Source organism: Lottia gigantea (genome assembly GCF_000327385.1).
Source record: "Lottia gigantea unplaced genomic scaffold LOTGIsca_8, whole genome shotgun sequence".
NCBI classification, from domain to species: domain Eukaryota; kingdom Metazoa; phylum Mollusca; class Gastropoda; family Lottiidae; genus Lottia; species Lottia gigantea.
The window spans coordinates 2,985,580-3,008,054 of NW_008710662.1; the positions used below are offsets into that span (position 1 = coordinate 2,985,580).

The 22,475-nt window shown below is 31.4% G+C and overlaps 4 protein-coding genes across 4 annotated transcripts in view; 1 reads left to right on the forward strand and 3 right to left on the reverse strand.

Moving 5' to 3' along the window:
* Window positions 1-64: 64 nt before the first annotated feature.
* Window positions 65-5,074, reverse strand: LOTGIDRAFT_229621 (hypothetical protein; the record flags this gene model as incomplete). Its single annotated transcript, XM_009067005.1, has 9 exons — window positions 65-1,775; window positions 1,875-1,963; window positions 2,290-2,400; window positions 2,827-3,060; window positions 3,178-3,270; window positions 3,687-3,751; window positions 4,046-4,153; window positions 4,492-4,643; window positions 5,067-5,074. The coding sequence occupies 9 exons, from the start codon at window positions 5,072-5,074 to the stop codon at window positions 65-67; spliced, it is 2,571 nt and encodes an 856-aa protein (XP_009065253.1).
* Window positions 5,075-6,053: 979 nt separating this feature from the next.
* LOTGIDRAFT_177586 (hypothetical protein) lies at window positions 6,054-6,898 on the forward strand (the record flags this gene model as incomplete). The annotated part of the gene is made up of 2 exons (XM_009067006.1): window positions 6,054-6,720; window positions 6,759-6,898. The coding sequence occupies 2 exons, from the start codon at window positions 6,054-6,056 to the stop codon at window positions 6,896-6,898; spliced, it is 807 nt and encodes a 268-aa protein (XP_009065254.1).
* Window positions 6,899-10,854: 3,956 nt separating this feature from the next.
* LOTGIDRAFT_108357 (hypothetical protein) lies at window positions 10,855-18,662 on the reverse strand (the record flags this gene model as incomplete). The annotated part of the gene is made up of 17 exons (XM_009067007.1): window positions 10,855-10,950; window positions 11,594-11,739; window positions 12,248-12,355; window positions 12,534-12,706; window positions 12,928-13,085; window positions 13,394-13,542; window positions 13,794-14,028; window positions 14,374-14,538; window positions 14,972-15,093; window positions 15,398-15,515; window positions 15,962-16,057; window positions 16,361-16,508; window positions 16,755-16,926; window positions 17,233-17,345; window positions 17,510-17,610; window positions 17,859-18,035; window positions 18,273-18,662. 17 exons carry the CDS (start codon window positions 18,660-18,662, stop codon window positions 10,855-10,857), a joined length of 2,667 nt encoding a protein of 888 aa, XP_009065255.1.
* A 2,799-nt stretch (window positions 18,663-21,461) lies between these two features.
* Window positions 21,462-22,475, reverse strand: part of LOTGIDRAFT_229624 (hypothetical protein) — a gene marked incomplete at its 5' end in the record, with an annotated part of 37,553 nt that continues 36,539 nt past the window's right edge. The window contains one exon of the mRNA XM_009067008.1: window positions 21,462-22,301. Coding sequence (XP_009065256.1) covers window positions 22,224-22,301 — 78 coding nt within the window. The 3' untranslated portion in view covers window positions 21,462-22,223. The remainder of the gene's footprint in view (window positions 22,302-22,475) is intronic.

Genomic DNA, 22,475 nt, shown 5'->3' on the forward strand with positions numbered 1-22,475 from the left:
AGTTGTTTTTTAACAAGTTTGGAAAGTTTGATACATTAGTTTTATCATTGTTATCATCCACATTTTAAACAACAGTTTCTAGCACCAGTCTAGTTTTAGTTTGGGTGTTCTCTTTATCACATGTAGAACTGTCTACAACAGCATCAATGTCGGTTTCAAAACGCTCAATAGACGTAGTGGACACTTGTCTTTCAGAGTTTTTCAGTTTTGATCCACCCACTTTCGATTCTGCCAGTGCATTGTTTTGATACATTTTCTCTTGGAATGGTACTTTTTCAACCATTGGCTGTGAACTTTGTGTTGGTTGCAGTCCAATGACATCTCCATTTGCAATCTCTGATATTTTCAAAATTGGAGGCTTAATATTTCCAGGCTGTGTTTCAGAAATAAAATCTGCAGTAATTAACTTGGGTGGCTCCTCTTCAGATTGCAAATTCTCAGGAGGACATTCTTGTGGAGTTGGTGGTGTGGGCCATTTCTGCGTGTCACTGAACACTGAATCTGGAGTCTGAACAATAGGATCAGGAGGAATAGGTGGAGATGGTTGATTAGAATTGATATCATGTTTATCAGTGTCACATAAATCATATGGTGTTGGTGGTGTAGGCCAAGACTCTAGAGTTTGCTTAGGTTCACTGTCTGCGATATGCTCTAGAAATGGAGGTGGTGTTGGCCATGATTCAGAATTTGGTGACTTGATGTCTGGAGTGTCTAATGGGGGTGGAGAACAAAGTGGGTAATCTTTATTAGGAGGTGGTGGAGGAGATGGTAAAGATGATCTGGGTGTAAGAACTCTATTGATAAAATCTTTTCTCGGACTTGTTGTTGTTGGATCTGACAAGGTCCTCTGAGCAGTATGCAATTCATTTCTTTGACCAGCCAATTCCGACCTCACAGGCATCTGTTCAGAAGGATCAGATAAGTTTCTCTTACGATCAGGTGTACTGGATGTCAAGGAACCAATTTCAGGAAATCTCTTTACCTTCCAGTCTATGTTATGAACTTGATGGAAAGTTGCAAGAACATTTTTGTCGTTAGTTTGTTTAGCTGCATTTCCATCCAAATAACTAGTATTTAAAGTCATATTTATAGCGGTAACATTGGTCAGGTTTGCAGTTTCATCAGAACTCTTCTGAACCGTCTCGATAACCTCACCTTCTAAAATAGTACTGAGTTCTGGAGCACTAGATGCTTTACCCAATCCATCTTGTTCAGGAACAGATAAATAATTCTGATGTAATGATTCATTAGATGAACCAGATGTGATGCTAAAATCAGATCCTGAACTAATGATATCAGATAATTTTTCCATTTCAGCCTGATTAACTTTATGATCCAAACGGGTTGCGCTTTCATTAGATGTTAGTGAAATCGTTTCTGATTGGTCACTAGATTTCTTCTTTTTGATAGGTACTGCATATAAATCTTCAATACTACTAGCATTACCAGGCTTGTCTGTATTAAGAGAGCTATCTTGTTTAGACTGACAACCATAAGGCTGAGCATAACCTGGAGCTGGAAAACCAACCACACAGTAAGTAGGGTCATTGAAATCTGAAATAGCATCATTAACTTCTTTATAAGGGATACTAGTATTATGTTGATCTATTGAAGTGTAATCTTGAGATATAAGATGTTTAGACAGAACATCAGGATCTATTTCTGTAGATTGTTGGATGTTTGGTACATCAGGACTGTTCTGTGGTCTAACTTTTAATTCACCTTTAGATGTCCATGACAATACAGTCACTTTATATAAATTTTCTTCTTTTTCCCTAAAAAAAAAAAGACATCATGATAAGAACTCAGGCTATGATGAGAGAGTTTTTATGAGAGAAACCAAATGTTCAGATCAGAGATAGATGTATACTTACTTTTTGCTAGCTGATGATTTTGATGATCTAGGAGAGTCAGAAATGGATCCTGAAGTTGATTCCGAACTTGACTGACTACATGACCCTGACTTAAAGAAAATAAAAATAGAAACATTGATAAAACACAATATATAATAATCGTTATAATTTTATGTTCAACTCTGACCATTAAAAAGCTTTCAATGTTGAAATTTCTGAAACACCATTCTTGAAATTATATCTCCTAAAGTTTAAAGCACAATTCGACTTTATTAAAGTTTAGAAAATTTTTCATCCCATCTCGTTTTTGAAAGTTTAGTACCAAAAATGGCAGTGAAAAAAAAATGGATTAGTTTTAAGTTATAGTGATTTCAAATCCCCTCATAAATTTGTAAGCTATAGAAACAGCCAACTCTTTTAAATGACTGAATTTTACCTTTCTAGTTGTATCAGGAAGAAATGGATCATCTGAATTATGATCAGATTGTCTATCACTCTCACTATTTTCTTTACTAATATTATTAAATATAGCTTTTCTTTTTAAATCCTACAGATAAATAAATTAAAAAGTTGGTAAACTACTACAATCATACCTGAATAAATATCATCTGTTACAAGCTGTAACAATTTTCAGGAAAAAAAATATTACTTTAGGTTTGCCTATAATTTAAAACTGACTATTAGTAAGTGTCCTAATTCCATCTGATCAGAGTTTTTTGTTCTGTCTGAAAGAATGATGATAATTTTTCACATATTAATTTTGCGCCCACTTTTGCCAGGCCATTTCACAAAATATATTTTGATAAACGCAAATGTTACAGATAGTTGTATCAACTAAAGCAAATAAATAGACAACTGTAAAGGGATTGTAAAGAGATAAAGATAAGTCTAAATTATATGAAAGTACATAAGAGCCATTTAAAAAAAACTTTTTTTTTATCAATTAATCTCAGCACGGAAATGAGAAACTTACCAACAAATCATGTGCACTACCAGGTGTTTTGGAACAACAAGGGTTTCCAGGAGATTTACCAAATGTTGAAAATGGTGAATCAGATAAGATAGATCCGTCATGACTTAAATCTATGGTTTGTGGAAAGCTGACAGAATTGGGGAATGGTGAATCAGCTAATGATAGGAAACTACATCTTTGTCTGCCTGTTGGATTAGGTGGTGTTTCACAACTTACTGTACCACGATAAAATTTCTGAAAAAAAATAGATATATGAAAAATTATAAAAGGTTAGTGATATGCCATTTGACCACGACTGTAAAATTCTTTCCACTGATTTTGCAGAAGTTGATAACAATAGTGTGAACCTACCTGATTTAATTTCTTCTTATTCCATAATTTAACAAATGCTTTAAAATAAGCTTTAGTTTTTGGTGACTTCATGTCATTCACAGTTTTATTTTTCTGTAAAAGAAAACATTAATTTAATGAAATATCAGTCTAATTAAAATTAGACCAAACTTTATTTCTGTTTTCTTATTAGCTTTCAATTTTAATTTAACCATTTCTTAATTGTCCAAAGACAGCCCTCTTGAACATTCGTCTGTTTGATGACACTACCAGCCAATCAAATTTATGCTTTCTCCAACCTTGGGATTTTGTGACATGAACAAATTGTGTATTTTAAGCACTAGACACTGAATGCACCATGCAAAATTTTTTTAAGTAATTATCAATGTCAAAACTTAAAATTAAATTTTACATGAACTTTTTTAAGTGATTGAATAGGTGTCCAAGTCATTTTATGCATTTAATGCTTTTATTTGTAACATTTATTTAACAACAAAATCAAAGATGAAATAAGAATATCATACTAATACCTCTTCAGAGAGCCATAATTTAAATTCAGCTTGTTTACTCAAATAGTCATCCATAGTTATTTTATCTGAAAATGTGTAAGATAAGTCCATGAATAATGAGTAAATTACTGTACATTGGTTTATATCTTAATCATAAATATATACAGTTAAACAAAATTGACCTTTTACTTGAACTTATTGGACACTAATTAACATGTAAAAGGTCATAAGTAATAAATCGTCAATTAATATGACATCATAATTAGAGTTCAAGTTTTTTTTAACATCAATTTAACAGCTTTATATCTTAATGTCATTGTGCAAATTACCAGTTTATCTTTGAAATTAGACGACTTTTATCAAAATAGTTTGGTCCTTACTATGTTTTATCTTTTTTTCAAATTCCTTTTCTTTTTTTCTTTGTCTTCTAACTGATTTTCTAGCAAACATTCTTTGACTTCTGCTTACTTTAGGAATACCTTCTTCATCTATTTAATAATGAAAATCAATAAATATTTTAATGGGTTAACAATAAAAAATAACTATAATTTGATTAACAATTCACATTCAAAAACTAACCTATAAAAAGAAACAACCATATTGGAATTATGACATATAAGATATGAATGGTCATCAGACTTCCACACACTGAGCCTCATGATCAAAATTTTTTATCAGTCAATCTACAATAGCCAAATAATATATGGAATATAATTATTTTGTTCATACTAAGAATACACACTATGCACTTTCACATACAAATCCAAGTATTTTAGCAGAGATCACATATCTTTGAAACAAATCTGAGGGAATAGTAGGTATTTACCAGATTCAGATGAAGCTGTAGAATCTTGTGACATATTACTTGGTGATGGTTGTTCTTCATTACCCTGTACAGATCCTCCTGGACTGTTTATAGATGGACATGATGTACTCACTTTTGAGGACTGAGATAAATTATCTTTCTTTCTTAATAAACTGAAAGTAATGGATCAAGATTTTGTTAGGAGCCACTAGGCCTACACTCTTGTACTTATAGTAGGTCTATATAAATTAGTTCACCCACAAAAAGCAGATTGACAGAAATATGCAGTCTTGAAGCTTGTGCCCACCACTGACCAGTGGCAGTAGGCCAGTAGTAATAGTTACTGTTTCTTTAATTAACTTCAAAAAGATAATAATAGCCTTAGAATGACTTTGCATTGATTAAACATTAGTAAACTTTAGTAACATTTCCATTTTGGTGTTTTAGATGAAAATTTTCAATCAAACTTGCATGTTGTTGGACTAGGCTCACTCAGATCAGCAATTTGAGATTGGATTTTCGATCACTGACACTTGTTTTATGCATTCAAACAAATCGGATTATTCAGAAATTGTTTCAAAGGATTACTTCATTACCTGAACATTTTATTAGGTATACTTGGCCTATCAAATCATTCAACGCTGACTTTTGAAAGTTTGATTTCGGCGCTTGTCAAAAGAAAACACAAAATGTAATGACGTAGTCTTTTGTGTGAATAATTTAAAAAAGACTTTGTCAATCCAGACGGATTGAGTCCAACCGATAATGGAAGAAAGTGGCATGATAATCACGACACTGTATTTATGACGTTTTACACAAACGAGCACTTGTTAAGTCACAAAATAAAATAGTCATCTGTCAAAATACTGAATTCATTCTGTAAATGGTTAGGAATTCCTTCTTATTTCCTCATTGCTGTTTGCATTTACAGTTCTCTTAGATTCGTAGTTTTAATCGTACAATATTTTTCATTTTATAGTCACCGGTTCACAAATGGGATTAGCATGAATAACCCCATCAACGCAAATTTTGTGCAATATTTTTATGAGAATTGGAATAGCAGACTCAACATTGGACTAATAGTCTAAGAATGTCTCTGCGTTGATAAAAATATAAGCATAAGCAAAACATTATGTCTTCAAAATTTGTTTTTTCAGAGGTCTATTTTCAAACAAAATTTTTGACTTTTTTGGGTTGAAATTTTTAGGAGAGAAATTTGTTTCTTCTCATTGTTAACTTAAATATATATACATGTATATCATCGCAAAAACATTCTAAGACTTTCAGTACTATTATGAGATTGATATTCCAATTTTATGAAAAAATATCGATAAAATTCAAGACGGCATTTCTAATTTTGTAATTATTTATTTCAATCTTTATGGTTTTTTCAGCTTCAGAGATATTCAAGTTGATAAAGGTACACCATGATATCTATGCTTAGTAAACGATGTTTAATTTCATGTAAAAAAATTCTGACTCAGTTTTCATCATATTCATCTGTATCACCCGCTGCAAGTTTGAAACTGAAAGAAATCACAAAAAGCAATGCCAAAGAATTTTTGGAAAAATATGACACATTGATGTTAGATTGTGATGGTGTATTGTGGAAGACAGATTTTATGTCTTCAATTCCAGGAATCCCTGATACTATAAATCATATTCGGAATTTAGGTAAAAGGATATTATTTGTTACTAATAATAGTAGACTTTCAAGGGAAACCTGTGCTCAAAAACTATTGTTAAATCATGGAATAGAACCTGGAGATAGAAAAGATATATTTTGTGTTTGTTATTCTATAGCTGTTTATTTAAAAGATGTTCTGAAGATATCTGGTAGTGTTTATACTATTGGTACAGAGGCCATGCAATCAGAATTGACTTTGCAAGGCATCACTAATTTTGGTACTGGTTTAGAAATCGACAAACCTACAAAGAACCAAGATGAGTTGCTTAATATGTTCTTCAGGAATGATGTTGAAGCTGTAGTGGTAGCTTTTGATGAATATTTTAATTTTGTGAAGCTATATAAAGCAGCAAGCTATCTGTGTAATCCCTCCTGTCATTTTCTTGTGTCTACTAATAGGGGAACTGGTGTTCTCTTAGCACCAAACAGATTTCAACCATTAACAGGTCCAATAGTTAATGCTGTGTCCTTTGCTTCACAAAGAGAGCCAGTAGTGATAGGAAAGCCATCCAGTCATATGTTTGAAACTATTCAACAACTTATCCTCACATGGACAAATCAAAGTGCCTAATGATTGGAGATAGTTTGAATGCTGATATAGGATTTGCAAAAACATGTGGAATTGATTCTGCTTTTGTTTTGAGTGGAGTGGACTCACTTCAAACTCTTCAACAAAGACCCAATGACACATTTGTACCTGATTATTATCTTCAATCACTTAATGAACTTAATTTTACTTAATTATATGATCATATTATATTATTATGATTGCACTATTTTAGGATATCAGCTTTTACCTTTTTCACCTTATGTAACAAAGTATAACTGGTTACTGGGAAGAATAGTAAGAATGAAGTCATATGTTTAACCAAGAGGTTTAAGTAATTTGTGTGTTATACCATTATATACTTTGTAAATGGATTCTGTGTTGCTTTTTGATCATTGTTTAAATTGTGATCATGCAGCATGTTGTGTCATGAAGCTGCTTAATGGTATAATAGGTTTTGTTATTGTTTTTGATATTTCTATTACACTCAACAATTAATGTATTGAGCATTATTTAAACTTCATAATATTTTGTTATTGTTTTTGATACATAATAGTTAATGCAATTTATTTCCACAGGCAAATTTTTTAAATTGAATAGTTTGAACTCAATTGTTTTGATGCATTTACATCTATATGCAAAAGTATGAAGACTTGGATATGGGATTCAATTGACATGGTTTCGCTTTTTTACAAAAAGAGAGCAAACGTCAGTAAACTGTAGCAGATTATTGAATTTTATCAACTGCTTTTGATATTTGTTTTAATAAATAAATAAAACCCAGGGTTAATGATGTTATTTTTGATGACATGTTTTAGATTTATATTTTAAACTACTATTTTTAATAAGATTGAACTAGTTATTTTACTATTAATAATAAATTTACTATGTTCATATAATATATGATAATAATATTATTAATATAATTCTGAATCTAGTTAAATTGTGATATAAAATTTTTGTTGTTGTTATTTTTAACTGATTAAAATATGATATAGCACTCATTGTTTTATTAGTATTTATAACTTCTTATCTGTCAAGTCTCTCCACTAGAGTAAGTTTACATTGACAAGGAAAACTGGTCCACATGCTGAGCTTATTTTTAGTATTAATGAAAATGATGAATTTGTGGTCAGATTTATAACACATGTTTAATGCTGATGGTCCTCATGTTTGAGCCATAAATAACATAAATGAACAAAATATATTGCCCTATTTTAATTCACTTTAACTAACTTTTAACCCAAAGTTTCATAATAAGTATAAAATTATATAAGATAAGATACTATAAGACAAGTGGTATCACTATCATTTTTGCTGGTACAACAGCTGATAGTGTTTAGAAGGGTTATGTTGATATGGCAAGATAAGGCTCTGGATTTTCATAGAATACATTTGTTTAATGAAATGTTTATTTTCATTTTCATTTATATAAAGGACGAACAACTTAACAATCAATTGTTAAAACAGTACCAATGTTTCTTAATAATGAAAGTAACCACTGAAGACACTAACATTAACAATAATAAGCAAACTGTTGACATATACACATTTATTTTTTTTTACTTTCCAATAAGGTGCAGAAAAGTAGGATGTAAAAATCTTATTTATTTCATTTCTTGGCAATAAGGTTAAAAGGGGTCTATTATCAGATAATCCGGGATTGTGTAATCTCTCTGGTTATTGGCATAACAAAAAGAAGGGAAATGGACACAATCAAATTAGATAAGAATGTAGAGTAACATGAAATAAATGTAACAAAGTATAGGAATATTGTATTTGAAATGTAAATACAAAAACTTTTAAAAAGTTAAAAATACAAAACAACTATTGCACCGAAATAATAATCATATATCAACAAAAAAAAAGTAGTAGTATATTTGGTAAATAACAACTCATTAAGTCAAAAATGAGCCTAGGAAGACAAACATTGAGACGTTTCAAAGAATTCTATATTTTTTGTCACTTAGAAAATTATTTCAAAGGCCATATATAATATATTTCTCTCTTTCTCTATCAAACCATTCAAGAACAATTATTTCAAAATAAATTAAAAACAAAAATATCCAGATATCATTGGACCTAGATCTAAAAATAACATTGGAAGATAAGAATGTAAAAAGACTAACAGCAGGCTAAAGGGTCCTTTTTTAAAACTTTGATTCAAAATTATAATGGATCCTCAATATAATCTATCTAAATTATGTTATAGTCAGCATTATGGGCAGGATTATGCCATGTGACAGTACGTCCTGATCGTGGACAGGAATGAGTTGGGGTATAGTTAGTTTGAGGAATTACTTTCTGACCCATAGCTTCATTAAATGATGATCGACGTATTGGCGAGCTGTTTGCTCTGATAGGGGGAGTTGGGGATTTTCTTACTGCATTTGACTGCATCTGTTCTTCTCTTTGTTTTTGTAATGTCTGTCGTAGAGTTCTCCGTTTCTGAAATAAATAAAAAATAACCAAAATGGTTTTTAATGAGCTCAATTGGCTTGAATTATTCCTGAATTGATCAAATATGTCTGATTTATTATTGAAAGTAAACTAGAATTTATTTTTCTCAATGTAAGTTTATTTAATAAGTTTAATTTATATTAATAGTATTTATGTGTAAAAAGAGCACAGAGATTATAAAAATACTGAATTATAGGATACGTCCAGTCAACATCTGTACTAATTATAGCTCATTTAGTTATCTATTCTTAAACATGGAGCTTCTCTTCTTCTTTTAAAGTCAAGACTAGCACTATTGAAACACCCCATCGAGAGCTAACTTGAATGAGAAAGAACTATCAATAACACACTCAGTTGTTTTGAGCTGTTGAAATGAATCGGCCATCTAACCCTTTTGACCGTCATTAATTATAATTTGTCAATAATGAACTTATCTCTCAACTAAATATTGGACAAAAAATGTTTGAAAAATGTTGATATTGCTAAAAGACACATCCACATATGCATTCTGCTAATTTAAGGGTTAGATGATGGATTTCTTTCATGGCTTGTGACCCTTCAGTTGACAGTTGTAATCCTCTTCAGACTTTTTTAAGCAAGAGTCTGATAACAATCTATATATTGAAGCATCTATACATAAATAGCACACTCAAGACAATTTCATATCTTTTTATGCTAGTTTCTCAAATCACATGATATATACAGGTAAATTAAATATTACAGCATTTTTGAATTTGCTTTTTCTTTACTTTACAATTGTCAAAAATAATCTAATGAAATGTTCTGATTGTAGATCAAAAGTTTTCGAGACCTCTATTTTCTAAGGGTGTTTTCTAATATTGTCAAAAAATTTATTCATGGAAAATGAGAAACTATTTAAACTACAGAAAACGTAAAGGGGAATTAAGCAAAGCTGTCTGGCAGAAAACACTAATAAAGACAATAATAATAAGCATGCTACAAAGCAAATGAAGCACAAAGAAGATAAATGATTAGTAATTGCCAGCAGTGTAAGACTAAGTCTAGTATTATGTTGCAATTTTTTACTATCATCTCTATTTAATGCACATATTCAAGGTTTCTCCCAGATTTTGTTAGCAACTTCCCAATCATTTCAGCAAAAATTTGCTAGTAGACCTAATTAAAATCTCAATCTTATCATTTGCACAAACTTTGTGTTGAAACCTTTTTTTTTCATCCTGAACATTTTTTTGTAGCCCACTCATTTTAATGTACATAGTAAAATCAATTCATTTGGTGCAATAGTACAAAAGATCAGTTTTAATCAGTAAAAAGTTGATAAGTTATATGACTTATTATTCAAGTCTATACCTTTGGAATTTGTCTTGAAAGAGAAAATATTTCAAAGCTTTAGAACAGATGAAATTTTAGATATAACCAATGCATATAAAACTTAAAATGATTTAGAATGGATAAATTGGGTTGAAATATCTAAATAGTTCTGTTGATTTAAACAGATGAATAGGAAAGGATGGATAGTAATATAATTAAAGTGAAACTAGTTATTGATGAAGGTTTAAAAGTTTCTCTAAGTTAGTGAACTATATAATTAAAATATTATCATCTAAATGCAGATTTCTGGTTAGTGCAGGAAAAAACCTTGATATATCAATCTAATGCAATATTTGAATGTTTACCAAGCTTTGGGTTGATCTACAGCAGTAGAATATTAGACAAAGTTCACACCACCTGCAGGATAGGGTGGTGATGTTCCATCATTTAATGAATGAAGAAATTGCCATGTTGCTCGCAACTTTTTCCGTTTCTGACAATCCAACCAAACATTGAGGCAAAAGAGAAAAGGTATAGAAAAAACATTAAACATAAAAACAAAATTATACAATATAACATGTTGTTTTTCTGGAACTTGACAATAAATAACTGATTCATATAATACTTAAACAGAAAGAAAAAAACTGAAGAAAAAAACTTGACAAAGCACATTAGATGTACTGTAGGCTACATAAAAATGCATTCAAAACATGTTCTGTATCAGGATTGAATACAAGGTTGTCAATCTTTTCATAGTTAAACCACCATCGTAATTCTAAACAAATTTTGATTAAATCATAAGTAAACAAAGATTCTTAAAATCATAATTTCATGGGCAAATATTTTTTTGTTTTTGGATACCTACACTTTGGAATAATGGCCTCAAAAATTCAGGATACTCATAGGACATGATATGTTTACACTAAATTTGATACTTGACACAATAAGTGAACAATTTCATATTCATGAAGATAGACCAGTAAAATGGCAGAAGACACAATTGGTCCACACATAATGATGGCTTATGAATTGCTTCTATAAAAAAGACTCTGAGCGCAACATAACAGTACTGACAAAACAACACCTAAAAGAAAAATTCCTTGAAATAACAAGACATTAAAAGAGAAAAAACAAACCTCAATATTGCCTCTCCACCTATCAGCAGCATTTCTGGCTAGTTCTAATTCTTTTTCTTTCAAACCACGATGACGTTTATAAGCTATTTCAACAAATATCAATAATACCCCAGCAACTATACCACCAGCTACCATCATAAATACACCTTGTAATATACAAATAATATACTCTCAATTCTAATATTACATAGGCCTACATAGGTAAGTATCAGTTCAGCAAAGATGACAAGGATGTTGAGTGCTCAAGAATATCATCATATTGATGTCATTACTCTGAAGACAAGTTGTGGCTCTGTTGTAACATTGTTGGAATCTTATAATATAAATGGCTTGTTTTGTAAAAAATTGATCATAAGTTTTAATCTAAGTTTTTCAAAAAGTTGTAAGTGGGTACAGATAATCTGGTTAAATTCATTAGGTGGTGGACCATCTAAGCATTTTGCTTCCAACTGATAAACCATTACTTTTCAGTCAACAGATTTTAGTTACTCATGCTTGGAGATCAGTAATTTGAAAATTGCTGTGTACAAGTGACAGGGATTGAAAAACAACACAGGGCTAACTCTCAATAGCACTGGTTGTGGCATAAGAATTGTACATGTCTACAGTTTTGGCAATAAATATTTTAAACTGAAAATCAGTAGCTAAACATACCTGCCATATTAGTTAAACCAAGTGTAGCTGGAGCTGAATTACTTTCAGGACAGGCAGATGAACTCTCAGCTAATATCCATTCATTATCTAACTTCTCCATAAAACCCTCTATTTAATATACATTTAAATGAAAAAATATTTATTCTATAACTCTCTTTCAACAGTAACAATTAGTCAAATACTCCATCTTATATTGCTTATCATAAGTATTGTAGTATTGAAATATATACTGTGGATTTTGGAATATAGTCTCATATAGATATACAATTCAAAATTCATATCTTACTTTCATGGAGTTTAAGAATGGCTAATGAAACTTCTTGTGTCCAGGGACTGTTTTTCTGTAAACCAATACCTAACCCAGATCTTCCAAATAATTCACCAGCAGTCACTAGATTACAATCTCTAGCAGCTTCATATTCTAATCTTGGTGAATCCCAAATAAATGCTTGCAGACTCCTGAAAAAATGTGTACACCAATTACTTTTTACACTTTATTAACATGTCTGCCAGGCAATCAGATGCCTCAAATTGAAAAATCTTGAATCACATCACTTTCTGCAGTGAGCCCTGTGTCATCTTGGAAAATTTCTCAACACCAATTTGTTTCTGTTTAGATCATATTATGGTCATATTAATCTTTTATCAACTAAAATGATGAAAATGTAAGAAAAATTTACTCTTGTCGAATAGCTTCAATAGCTTCTTCTGCTGTTTGATAATTCTTATTCTCCATTGTTCTATACATAGTAGATAGTTCAACTTGTCTTTTAAAATACATCTCTACAGCACTACCTTTAACAGTAGCATAGTGATACTTATCATTAGGATTTCTCAACTAAAATGAAAAAATAAATTAAATGTTTTATGTTTTATTTTTCTGCTCTAAATTGAGCTGATGACAATGGACAATTGATGGATCTAAAGCATGCAAGGCCTGTAGCCCACAGGTCTTCGGTTCATTGTCTCATATTCTAGCTAATAGTGTACAGTATTAGGTTTTCCGACTTCTTTTTAAGAAAATTTAATTGAATTTTGATTTTGAACTTCATTTCAGGCATGATTGAAGGGATCTAAAAACGACAAAACAATGGAACAGTTTCATGTATGTTTGGAATAAGAAAAGAATTGGAACACAAATCTTACCCTAGGATCATCAATACCAGATATAGAAGCTTCAGGCCTATCTAACACCAAAAAGGCAGCTAAGTTAGCAGTATATGAAGCTACTATGATCATAGCAAATCCAGCCCATACCATTCCTAATACTCTAGCACTGAAACTTCTTGGTGTACCTATAATGATTGATTAATCAAAATAATGTCATTATTCAAGGTCTCTATTGACCAGTTGAGTCTCATTTGACTGTTAAGGTATCTGACTTGTCTGACTAAGGTTTAAGGAAATGATGTGATATCGTCCCAAAAGTTATTCTAGATTTTCATATCTAATGTCATGATGTGAAAACTGATGAAACAACATGGTACATTTATATATTATGATATCATCAATGATGTAAAAAAAAGGCTTCTCTTGTAGCACTTACCCTCTCCAATACCACTGTTCAACAAGACACCCCAAGCAAACCACATAGCACTAGATAGGTTCAAGGCATCTTCTTCTGTATCTTCACTTTTAGCCAGTTTAAATCTACCAAAGGGACTAAATCTATCTAGTAAATATAATACTAGAGCTACCACATGTACAGACAATCCTACCAATATCCATAATGTATCTTGAAATGGTTGTAAGAATGATGCCAAACTTGAATCTTTAGTGGTCTGGAATATAAATTATGTCATATGAGCTACAATTCTAAATTTATCCATAAATTTAGATATAAATATTTTTGAAGTGTGATAATTTGGTTTACATCAACATCCAATTGAAAAAGTGGAAAAACATAGAATGATTTTATCCAAAAAAATTTTCAAACATCACAAAAATCAGATAAAAAAATATAAACTTAATAGTCTACAAGAAATTGGCTTAAAAAGAGCTATATTTTTATACAATTCATTGGATTTCAAATAGATTACCCACCAAAATAACAACTCTACATATATTCTATAGTCTACACCACTTAGTTTGTTTTCTCATGATCAAAACAAATATATCATCCATACCTTCTTGACAAGTATTGTTAAACCTTGATATTTAAATGGTTTAGTAAAATCTATAACTTTAGCTCGTTCAGGATTAATAGTCAATGGAGCAACTATTAGATCAGCTTTATTAGATAACAATTCACCTATCATACCATTCCAATGTCTCTGTTTAGTACCATTATGCTGTAATATCATACAAACAATCAATTACCAATCATTATCAACTATGATGTCTAGATGACAAGTCAAGTCGTAGAGTAGCATCATAAGTTTTCCAGAAGAGTTAATTATCATGAATTGCCATGCTGGTGATAAAGTTTTTTATTGAAGAGGGATACATATTTACAGTAAGTTATTTGATGTTTTGTCCTTTAATATCAATGTTAATTTGATTAATCATTTAAATGCTTCATTTGTAAAACTTTGAATCTTTGTGGTACTCTATCTGAGTTTCCCACAGAGCACCATCAAATACTACTTCCCTACTTGAAAACACAAGTCTCCACGAGGCAAGAAAAACAGTATAGGTAATGATTGATGATATGGTCAGAATTATTCACTATCATCTTGCAAAATGATTTAAAATATTTGGAAACAGAATTATATTAAAACTTACTCTCTCAAAAGAGCCAAACAGACCATCTGTACTCAAATGTATAGTTAATGTAAAATTCACAATTTTGGATATTTCATCTAACATATCCATACAATAACCACTACAACAATGCATAGTTGTCTCTCCTTAAAGACATTTTTAAATAATTAAGTGCTAAACAATTTTTTTAATGCATGTGAGAAAACAACTTCAGTACTGGTATTATTGACTTTGAACATTGAATTTGACATCAAAATATTTGAAAATCAATTTCTCTAAATTTTGATTCTCATTTTGTGAAATGTTTGATAATGGATACCTATGATCTATAAATTTTGTATACAGACAAAAAATTGGCAATAACTCTTAATTACAATGAAGAAATTCCAGTTTTGAGTATTTCAGAGCAATCCAAAGAAGAGGAACCCAAAACTTTATAATAAATACCTGTTGTAGTATTTAAATGAGCACATGGAAAGGTCCTCATTTTATCATCATACTGACACTTCTCACCAGGTTCTAAAACAAGTACATCAACAAATGGTTTCTCAGCTATAGTTACAACCTATAATAACAATTTTATAATCAGTTATAATATTCCTTTCTTATTCCTCTTTTAGGATTGAGGTAAATATGTTGCTCACAAACCCAAAGATCTAGGTCTTCAACCTGATAAAGACAGAGATATCAATTTTTTCAACCAATATTTTATATTCAGATGTGCTGGCTTCTAAAAAGTGTCTTGGTTTTTTTTTATGGGCAATAAACAGAGGTTCCATGTGTCACAGACTACTTATCATGATCCGTTGACAGTTTATGGGAACATTTACTTGAATGAACCTGCTGATGTTGCTCCTGCTATTATTCTAGAAAATGTAGAAATAGCCATGATTGAAATAATCTGTAAAAATTTCTTTCAGAATATAGACCAATAGTGGTGAATTTAACCACAGAGATCAATATGACCAATTGTTTTCAATCTGTTAGCTATATACATTAAATAATACATACTGTAAGATTTCTGGAGATTTTCTGTCCTTTAGGTTGTACTGTTACTCCACCAGGCCATGTTATTTCACCCATCATTCTTAACTGTTCAGATATATTCTACAAACACACAATAAATAAATGCTTATAAGAGTCAAAAAAGGTAAATAAATTCTTTTATGTAGAAATGAAAGTAATAAAATTACACTTTCATGTACAGGTATTTCATTTCAAATGCCAAAAATTCTGGCTTAAAATTACCCTCAGTATATACAAATTTCAAATGTGCGCATGTGTACCAGAACATCTTCATCATAATAGAGATACCAAGACTATCAGTAATATTTTAAAGCTGATATTTCAACTAACACAAAATTTACTACAGAACATATGACCTTGTTTAGAGAGCATGAAATGGCTTACCTTAACACTACCATACAGACCAATAGCAAACACTTTATTATCCATATTAATATTCTGTATTTCATAAACAGGATTCATTCTATCACCTCTATCATTAAAACTAACATGTCCTGTTTCACCGTGATCTAGTTTAGTTTTACGTAGGTATCTGAAAATTGATAGAATCAAATTTGTTTTCAATAAAAGGGAAAAATAACAAGCAATTTTTACAATTTATAAAAAGAGAATTCGGTCTAGCAATTATGAGAAACAAGTTTTCTACAATTTATTTGCAAGCTATTTTCACATTTTTTTCTGATTAAAACAATTACACCAAATAACCAGAACTTATGTGTCATATATTTCTTAATATTTTTCACTTGAATTAAAAGAAAGAATTATGTATGAAACTTACTGCATGACTCTATTACCATCCTGCCATTTACTGATATCTTGACATTGAGATGGTGGTTTAGTAATATTATGTTCTTTTATTATCTTCTCAAAACCATGTCCTAATATTGATACACTATCACGAATATGAGCATCTTCATTACTACCATTAATAAGATGTAATCCAATTAAACCTAAAATAATGAACTGATTAAGTAATAAATATTCCCTTAAAACTACCTAAACAATAATTGAAACACAATCATTTGTGAAGATGACCATAAAGGTCCTAGGCATGTGTGCGGTTTGACTTGTATTGCATGTTATTTTAAGTTACACATTATGTTTTTATAAATGTCTATGTTCATGTACTTGTCAGGAATTCCTTATAAACTTTGCAACTAATGTATGATTTGCTCTCATAGTCCATGGACATGTAAAAAGTACCTTGAAATGAATTTGTATCTTTTATGTACAGAAATTAAAAAAAAGTATGTCACCTATGGGTGCACTTAATGCTGAAAAGGCTTGTTCAGTGACAATCCAGGCAAAGTCTTCTCCAGTGAGCCTCAAATTGTTGGCATCTGTATAGAGCTGTTCGGCATCTTCCAATCTACAGTAAACATTAGAAAAAGAAAAAACTTGTATTCCTGATACAAACTCTTATGGGAAAATCAATTTCAAATTTCAAATACCTTTATCAATATTAAGTTTTGGGGAAATTTTGATAATTTGAGATCAATTTGAGCTATAATATCACAATATAATTTAACTTACGAAGCTGACATCAATATAACTCTAGCTTGAGCAGAATATAAGTTTAATAATGATCCAGTATAGTTCGACTCTCCTGGAATGTATTTCACCACCTTTTCAATCTATAATAAAAAGGATAAAAACTAAAAAATCATTTCCTTTTGTTAAATTAAAGGAATACCTGCATATCAATTAACTCTAATGTTTGCTTTCTCCTTAAAAATTTTTATTATCAAAAGCAACTGAGTTATTCTATAGAGATGTAAAGGCAATGTGCTTTTACTTGGACAATGGACAACCAAGTCTTTCTTTATGGGTATATATTCATAATTAATAAATATATAGGTCTAATACTGGAAATCAAACTTACTGTTATCTTTAATGGTTCAGCCACTGTTTGGAATCGACTCAATATACTTCTCCCTTCTTCATCAGTTCCAACTATCAATACAACTTGTGACCATTTAAAATACTGTAACAATGATACCCATACATCTGCTTGGTGAGCAAATGGCGGTACAGTTCGTAAAAATGTTGAGTGAACATTCTGAAAATATGACAATTGTAAGTAAAATGATATTGAATTCAGTACTGGAACTATGTGAGAGAGAATCAGATCTGTGCTTCTCAAAAAGACGGGGATATGTGGACTTATTTGAATTTTGCAATTGTGAAGATAATTTCAATGCAAAATTCCTGCTACTGGTATTGGGTTTAACTTGGTTGTTTTGTCAGGTAATAAAGCCTGTTTTCTGAAATTGTACAAAGACTTTGCTTACAGTACCTGATCAGAGAAAGCACTATCTCTTGCTGTAATACCAATAACAGGAATATTATAAAAACCACAAGTATAGGACACTGATATTGGTGATTGGTTACTAGAGTTAGGATGACTAGCTATTACAGCAAATATATTCTGTGGTAACAGTTTATCACAAACATCTAGAGCAGACCGTATAGGGTTGGCATCCATTAATATGGAAGTCGAATTGAACACCACATCAGGTGAAATGTGACGATTTAATGCAGCGACTGCTTGACGAAATATATCTTGATGATGTTCCGAGCTTAATGCAGCTCCTATAGTAACACTGAATGGCTTAGAGAATACTTGGTTTACAGTTCCAATCAAAATCAAAGTCAGAAACCATCTAAATTGACTGCTTGTATCCATTTTAATTCTTTTTCACTCAAAAATTATAATCAATCTGAAATGATACAAATGACATATTCCATGAAAATTAAATCAAATCTTAGTGAATGACTGAGGTCATCTCCAATGAAGTTGGTCTAAGACAGTGGTGTTTCTATGAATCATTAGATGAGGCTGAGAACTTACAATGCTTTTCATTTTCATCTTGATTGATCTAGGATGCATTGGCATTGCCAAGCCTCTCAAGACTGGGGGTACCAAAAGTGGACAGATTGACATAATGGGGGACAATGCCAAGGTTCAGATTCAAATTGTGGCAGCTCAACAAGATTTTGAAAAATAGAATTTATTTGTTGCATTCTTAAAGAAATGAGGTAAGTGGAGGTAAAATTGGGGGTACAAGAAACCCTTTTTTTAGGGATCAAGGCAAATACTTCCCCCTTGTATAGCCACTGCAAATTGTAGGTTAAAAGGAACCAACAGTGGTGTTTCTGCAGAGGGTCACAGGTTGCCCTGGTTAGGCTCCCCTTTCAAATTTATCATTTTACCTGGCCTGTAAGTCCCCTCGATTTTTTTGTGGCCTCTGCTTTGCCCTTCACCTAACGTTTCCCATCATCATTTTGGTTAGGAACCAAGACTCCAAAGAGTTTAAATTTCTCTTTTAGATGTTTCAGAAATTCAGTCAGACTTTGAGACTCTCAAACCTTCCAAATAAAATAGCACTGCAACAATCTTATTTTAAAGAATCACTTAAATGTTATTTCATAACATCGTTTATCAGCACTATACATGTATATTCCTTAAACTTTATTGATTTTAAACATGTAATAGACTATTATATTTTATCATGCCATTCAATAATTCTTGGAATACTTAGAGACTCATCCCTCTTCTCATATCTTAATTTCAACAATGTTCCATTTAACTCCATGCTATATATGGATCTGCCTGCAAGGCAGAATCCAAAGAAAACAGACACATTTTCAGAGAAAGATATCAACACTGACAAAAATTCCTACCTTTTACATTTTTACTTCTGTTTATCGTCGATTCCATTACATTAAAGCACTGAGCCTCGATTTCAGCTGTAATTGGAATTGGTAATTTGTAGACGTCACGTGACACAGTAGCTGGTCGTTATGATCAATAATGCTCGTAAGATAAACGGTAGTTTTACATCTGTTAGTATAATACATAGTATTATATTAGCACGAGATCAATTAATTATCCATTATAAATATTTTATAGCTCTCTATAAGTAATGACATTCAACTATCCAGCTATAGGTCTTTGAATCAAAATCGGTGAAAGGGTGTGACTTGATTTTCACTAGGGTACCGTTAAATGTGTAATCTGTGTTTTATTGGATACTGACATTACTTGAAATATAAGAAAATCATTAGAAGTGAATTAGATCTACAATATATTCAATGTCGAAAAGACATTTAAAAGATATTATATTGAGTATTAGACTTTTCATACCCCCAAACAAGGAGTTTTAACCCCTGCACAAACAATAATATTACCTGGTAGGTCTACCCCTTCACCTGAGATCAGGCAAGTGTGGGGAACCAAAACTCCAATGGTTTGACAACAGAGATGTCTAGAAACTTTGGTTTAACGACATAACACTTTAACTTCTGGGATATTATCTGGGTCTTCTCAGACTTAGAGCTTAAGGGTACTGTAATATTGTAGTACCTCGGTCGGTTGGGACGTTGGAATCTGAGCTGAGCTGAGCTTCTAAACTCTGAAGTTTTAAACCTTCTAAAATCCGATCGGATTAAAACTTGACAAACGATTTGATATCATTAATCTTTTCTTGTCAAACTTTCAGAAAATTTGAGTTCAGATGATTCCAGCTATGGTTGTTTACATATCAAGTTTTCACAAACTTTCAAGTATTTCTGTCGTGCCGGGCATAGAGATATTGTAAATAAAAAGAACGAATTTAAGAGAAATCACAGCACAGTTTGATTTATATTTCACGAGCCAAAAATTCAGACTATTCTTAATAAACTTCCAAATAGATGGAAGTGCCATCAATACGAATAATTTAGATTTCAAACTCAAAATAAATTTGAGCAAGATTATATTTTTGGATAATGCCCAAGGACTCAGTGAGAGCTATACAATGAAAATGTTTTTATATTATAAACTATCTCCTGGAACCCCAATGAGAGCTATACCGCGAAAAATACATATACGCTTCGGCGTCCACCAGAAGAACCCATAACTTACTGAAGGCTTTACAGGAAAAAGTTGCCAAAAGAACCAATAACTTGGAGAGCTTTACTGGGAACAAGTTACACTTTAAACCCTATCCTCGGTACCCGCGTTGACCAGAAGAATCTATAACTTACTGAGATCTTTACAGTGAACGGGTTACAGTTTATACACTATCTCCCGGTACCCGCGTCCACCAAAATAACCCATAACTTTCATGAGAGCACGTTACATTTTAAACCCTATCCTCGATACCCATGTCCACCATAAGAACCAATAACTTACTGAGATTTTTACAGTGAACGGGTTACATTTTGAATAGGTTTGATTTTGTAACCTATCTCCCGGTACCCGCGTCCACAAGAATAACGAATGACTTAATGAGAGCTTTAGAGTGAACCGGTTACACTGGTAAACGATCACGACCAAACTCTTAAAAGTTAAGCACTTTCGATAGAGAGTTTCAAATACCCAGCGACTATTAAACAAAGATACGTTTCGAAACTTCCCTCAGAAGCTTTTTAGTACTCCCTGACACCTCGCTAGTACCCCAGTGTAGGTATCCAAGTGTCTTAAATATATATGACAACACAGTTGTGAACTAATTTAATTTATTTGACCACTGTTACATAACATAAATAATACATCTAGTAAAACTGTGACTATAATATATGATGAATACAAATCTATATAGTATTTCTATTCACCACATATATAGATAGAGCTAATATTTCTAGCTTTATTTATTGTAATATTGAAATATAGGTTATAATTACTAGGAATTAAATAAAAAATACACAACAATGAAAATAACTGCAAGACCATTGAATGAATAATCGACCACATATATTTTTTTTAGTTTAAAGTAATTTACATTATAATTTTAGATAACGTTTGCATGAAAATTATATACACATGTGAAAAAAACATTTTTATATTACTTACATACAATATTACCCCTTATTTCTATTGAACTATCAAATCAAAGCTAGGTGTTATCAATCTATAAAACTCTACAATCTTATTGGGTAATTGACAGCATCTTCATCATCCATATATTATACTGTAGTTTATTTCTACTACAACTCTTTAGTTACGCTTGTCATAATCATCCTTCCTTAAGGATGCTTAGAAAAGACCTCGCACAAAAAAGCAAGCACTCTCATTTCATAGGCCCACCGGCCGGGCCCGAGAGCGTTGATCTTAGCTTTTTTCATCATGTGACGGACAGTGCCGCTACGTGGTCTTCCTTCTGGTAATTTTGTTATTGCTTTCCTGTAATAAGCGTTATTGTAGATACACGCTTGACGAGGAAGGCATGGAGATTGAGTGAGCCAAGACTTGTGGCATAATTTTTCACACCCATGGCGTCCACCCTTCATACAGTAGGGCCAGGTTTTCAATATTAGTGGCATCTTTTATAACATAATCAACCTGAAAAAATAATAATAGTAATAATAATATCTATATTCAGTATTTCACCAAGTTGGGATGCCATGTTACATACAACCTTTTGAAGGTCATTTATACATTTTGCTTGTCCATCCACTCTTGTTCATAAGGAAATGATTCACTTCCATGACGACTGGTGCTATATATCACATGTGT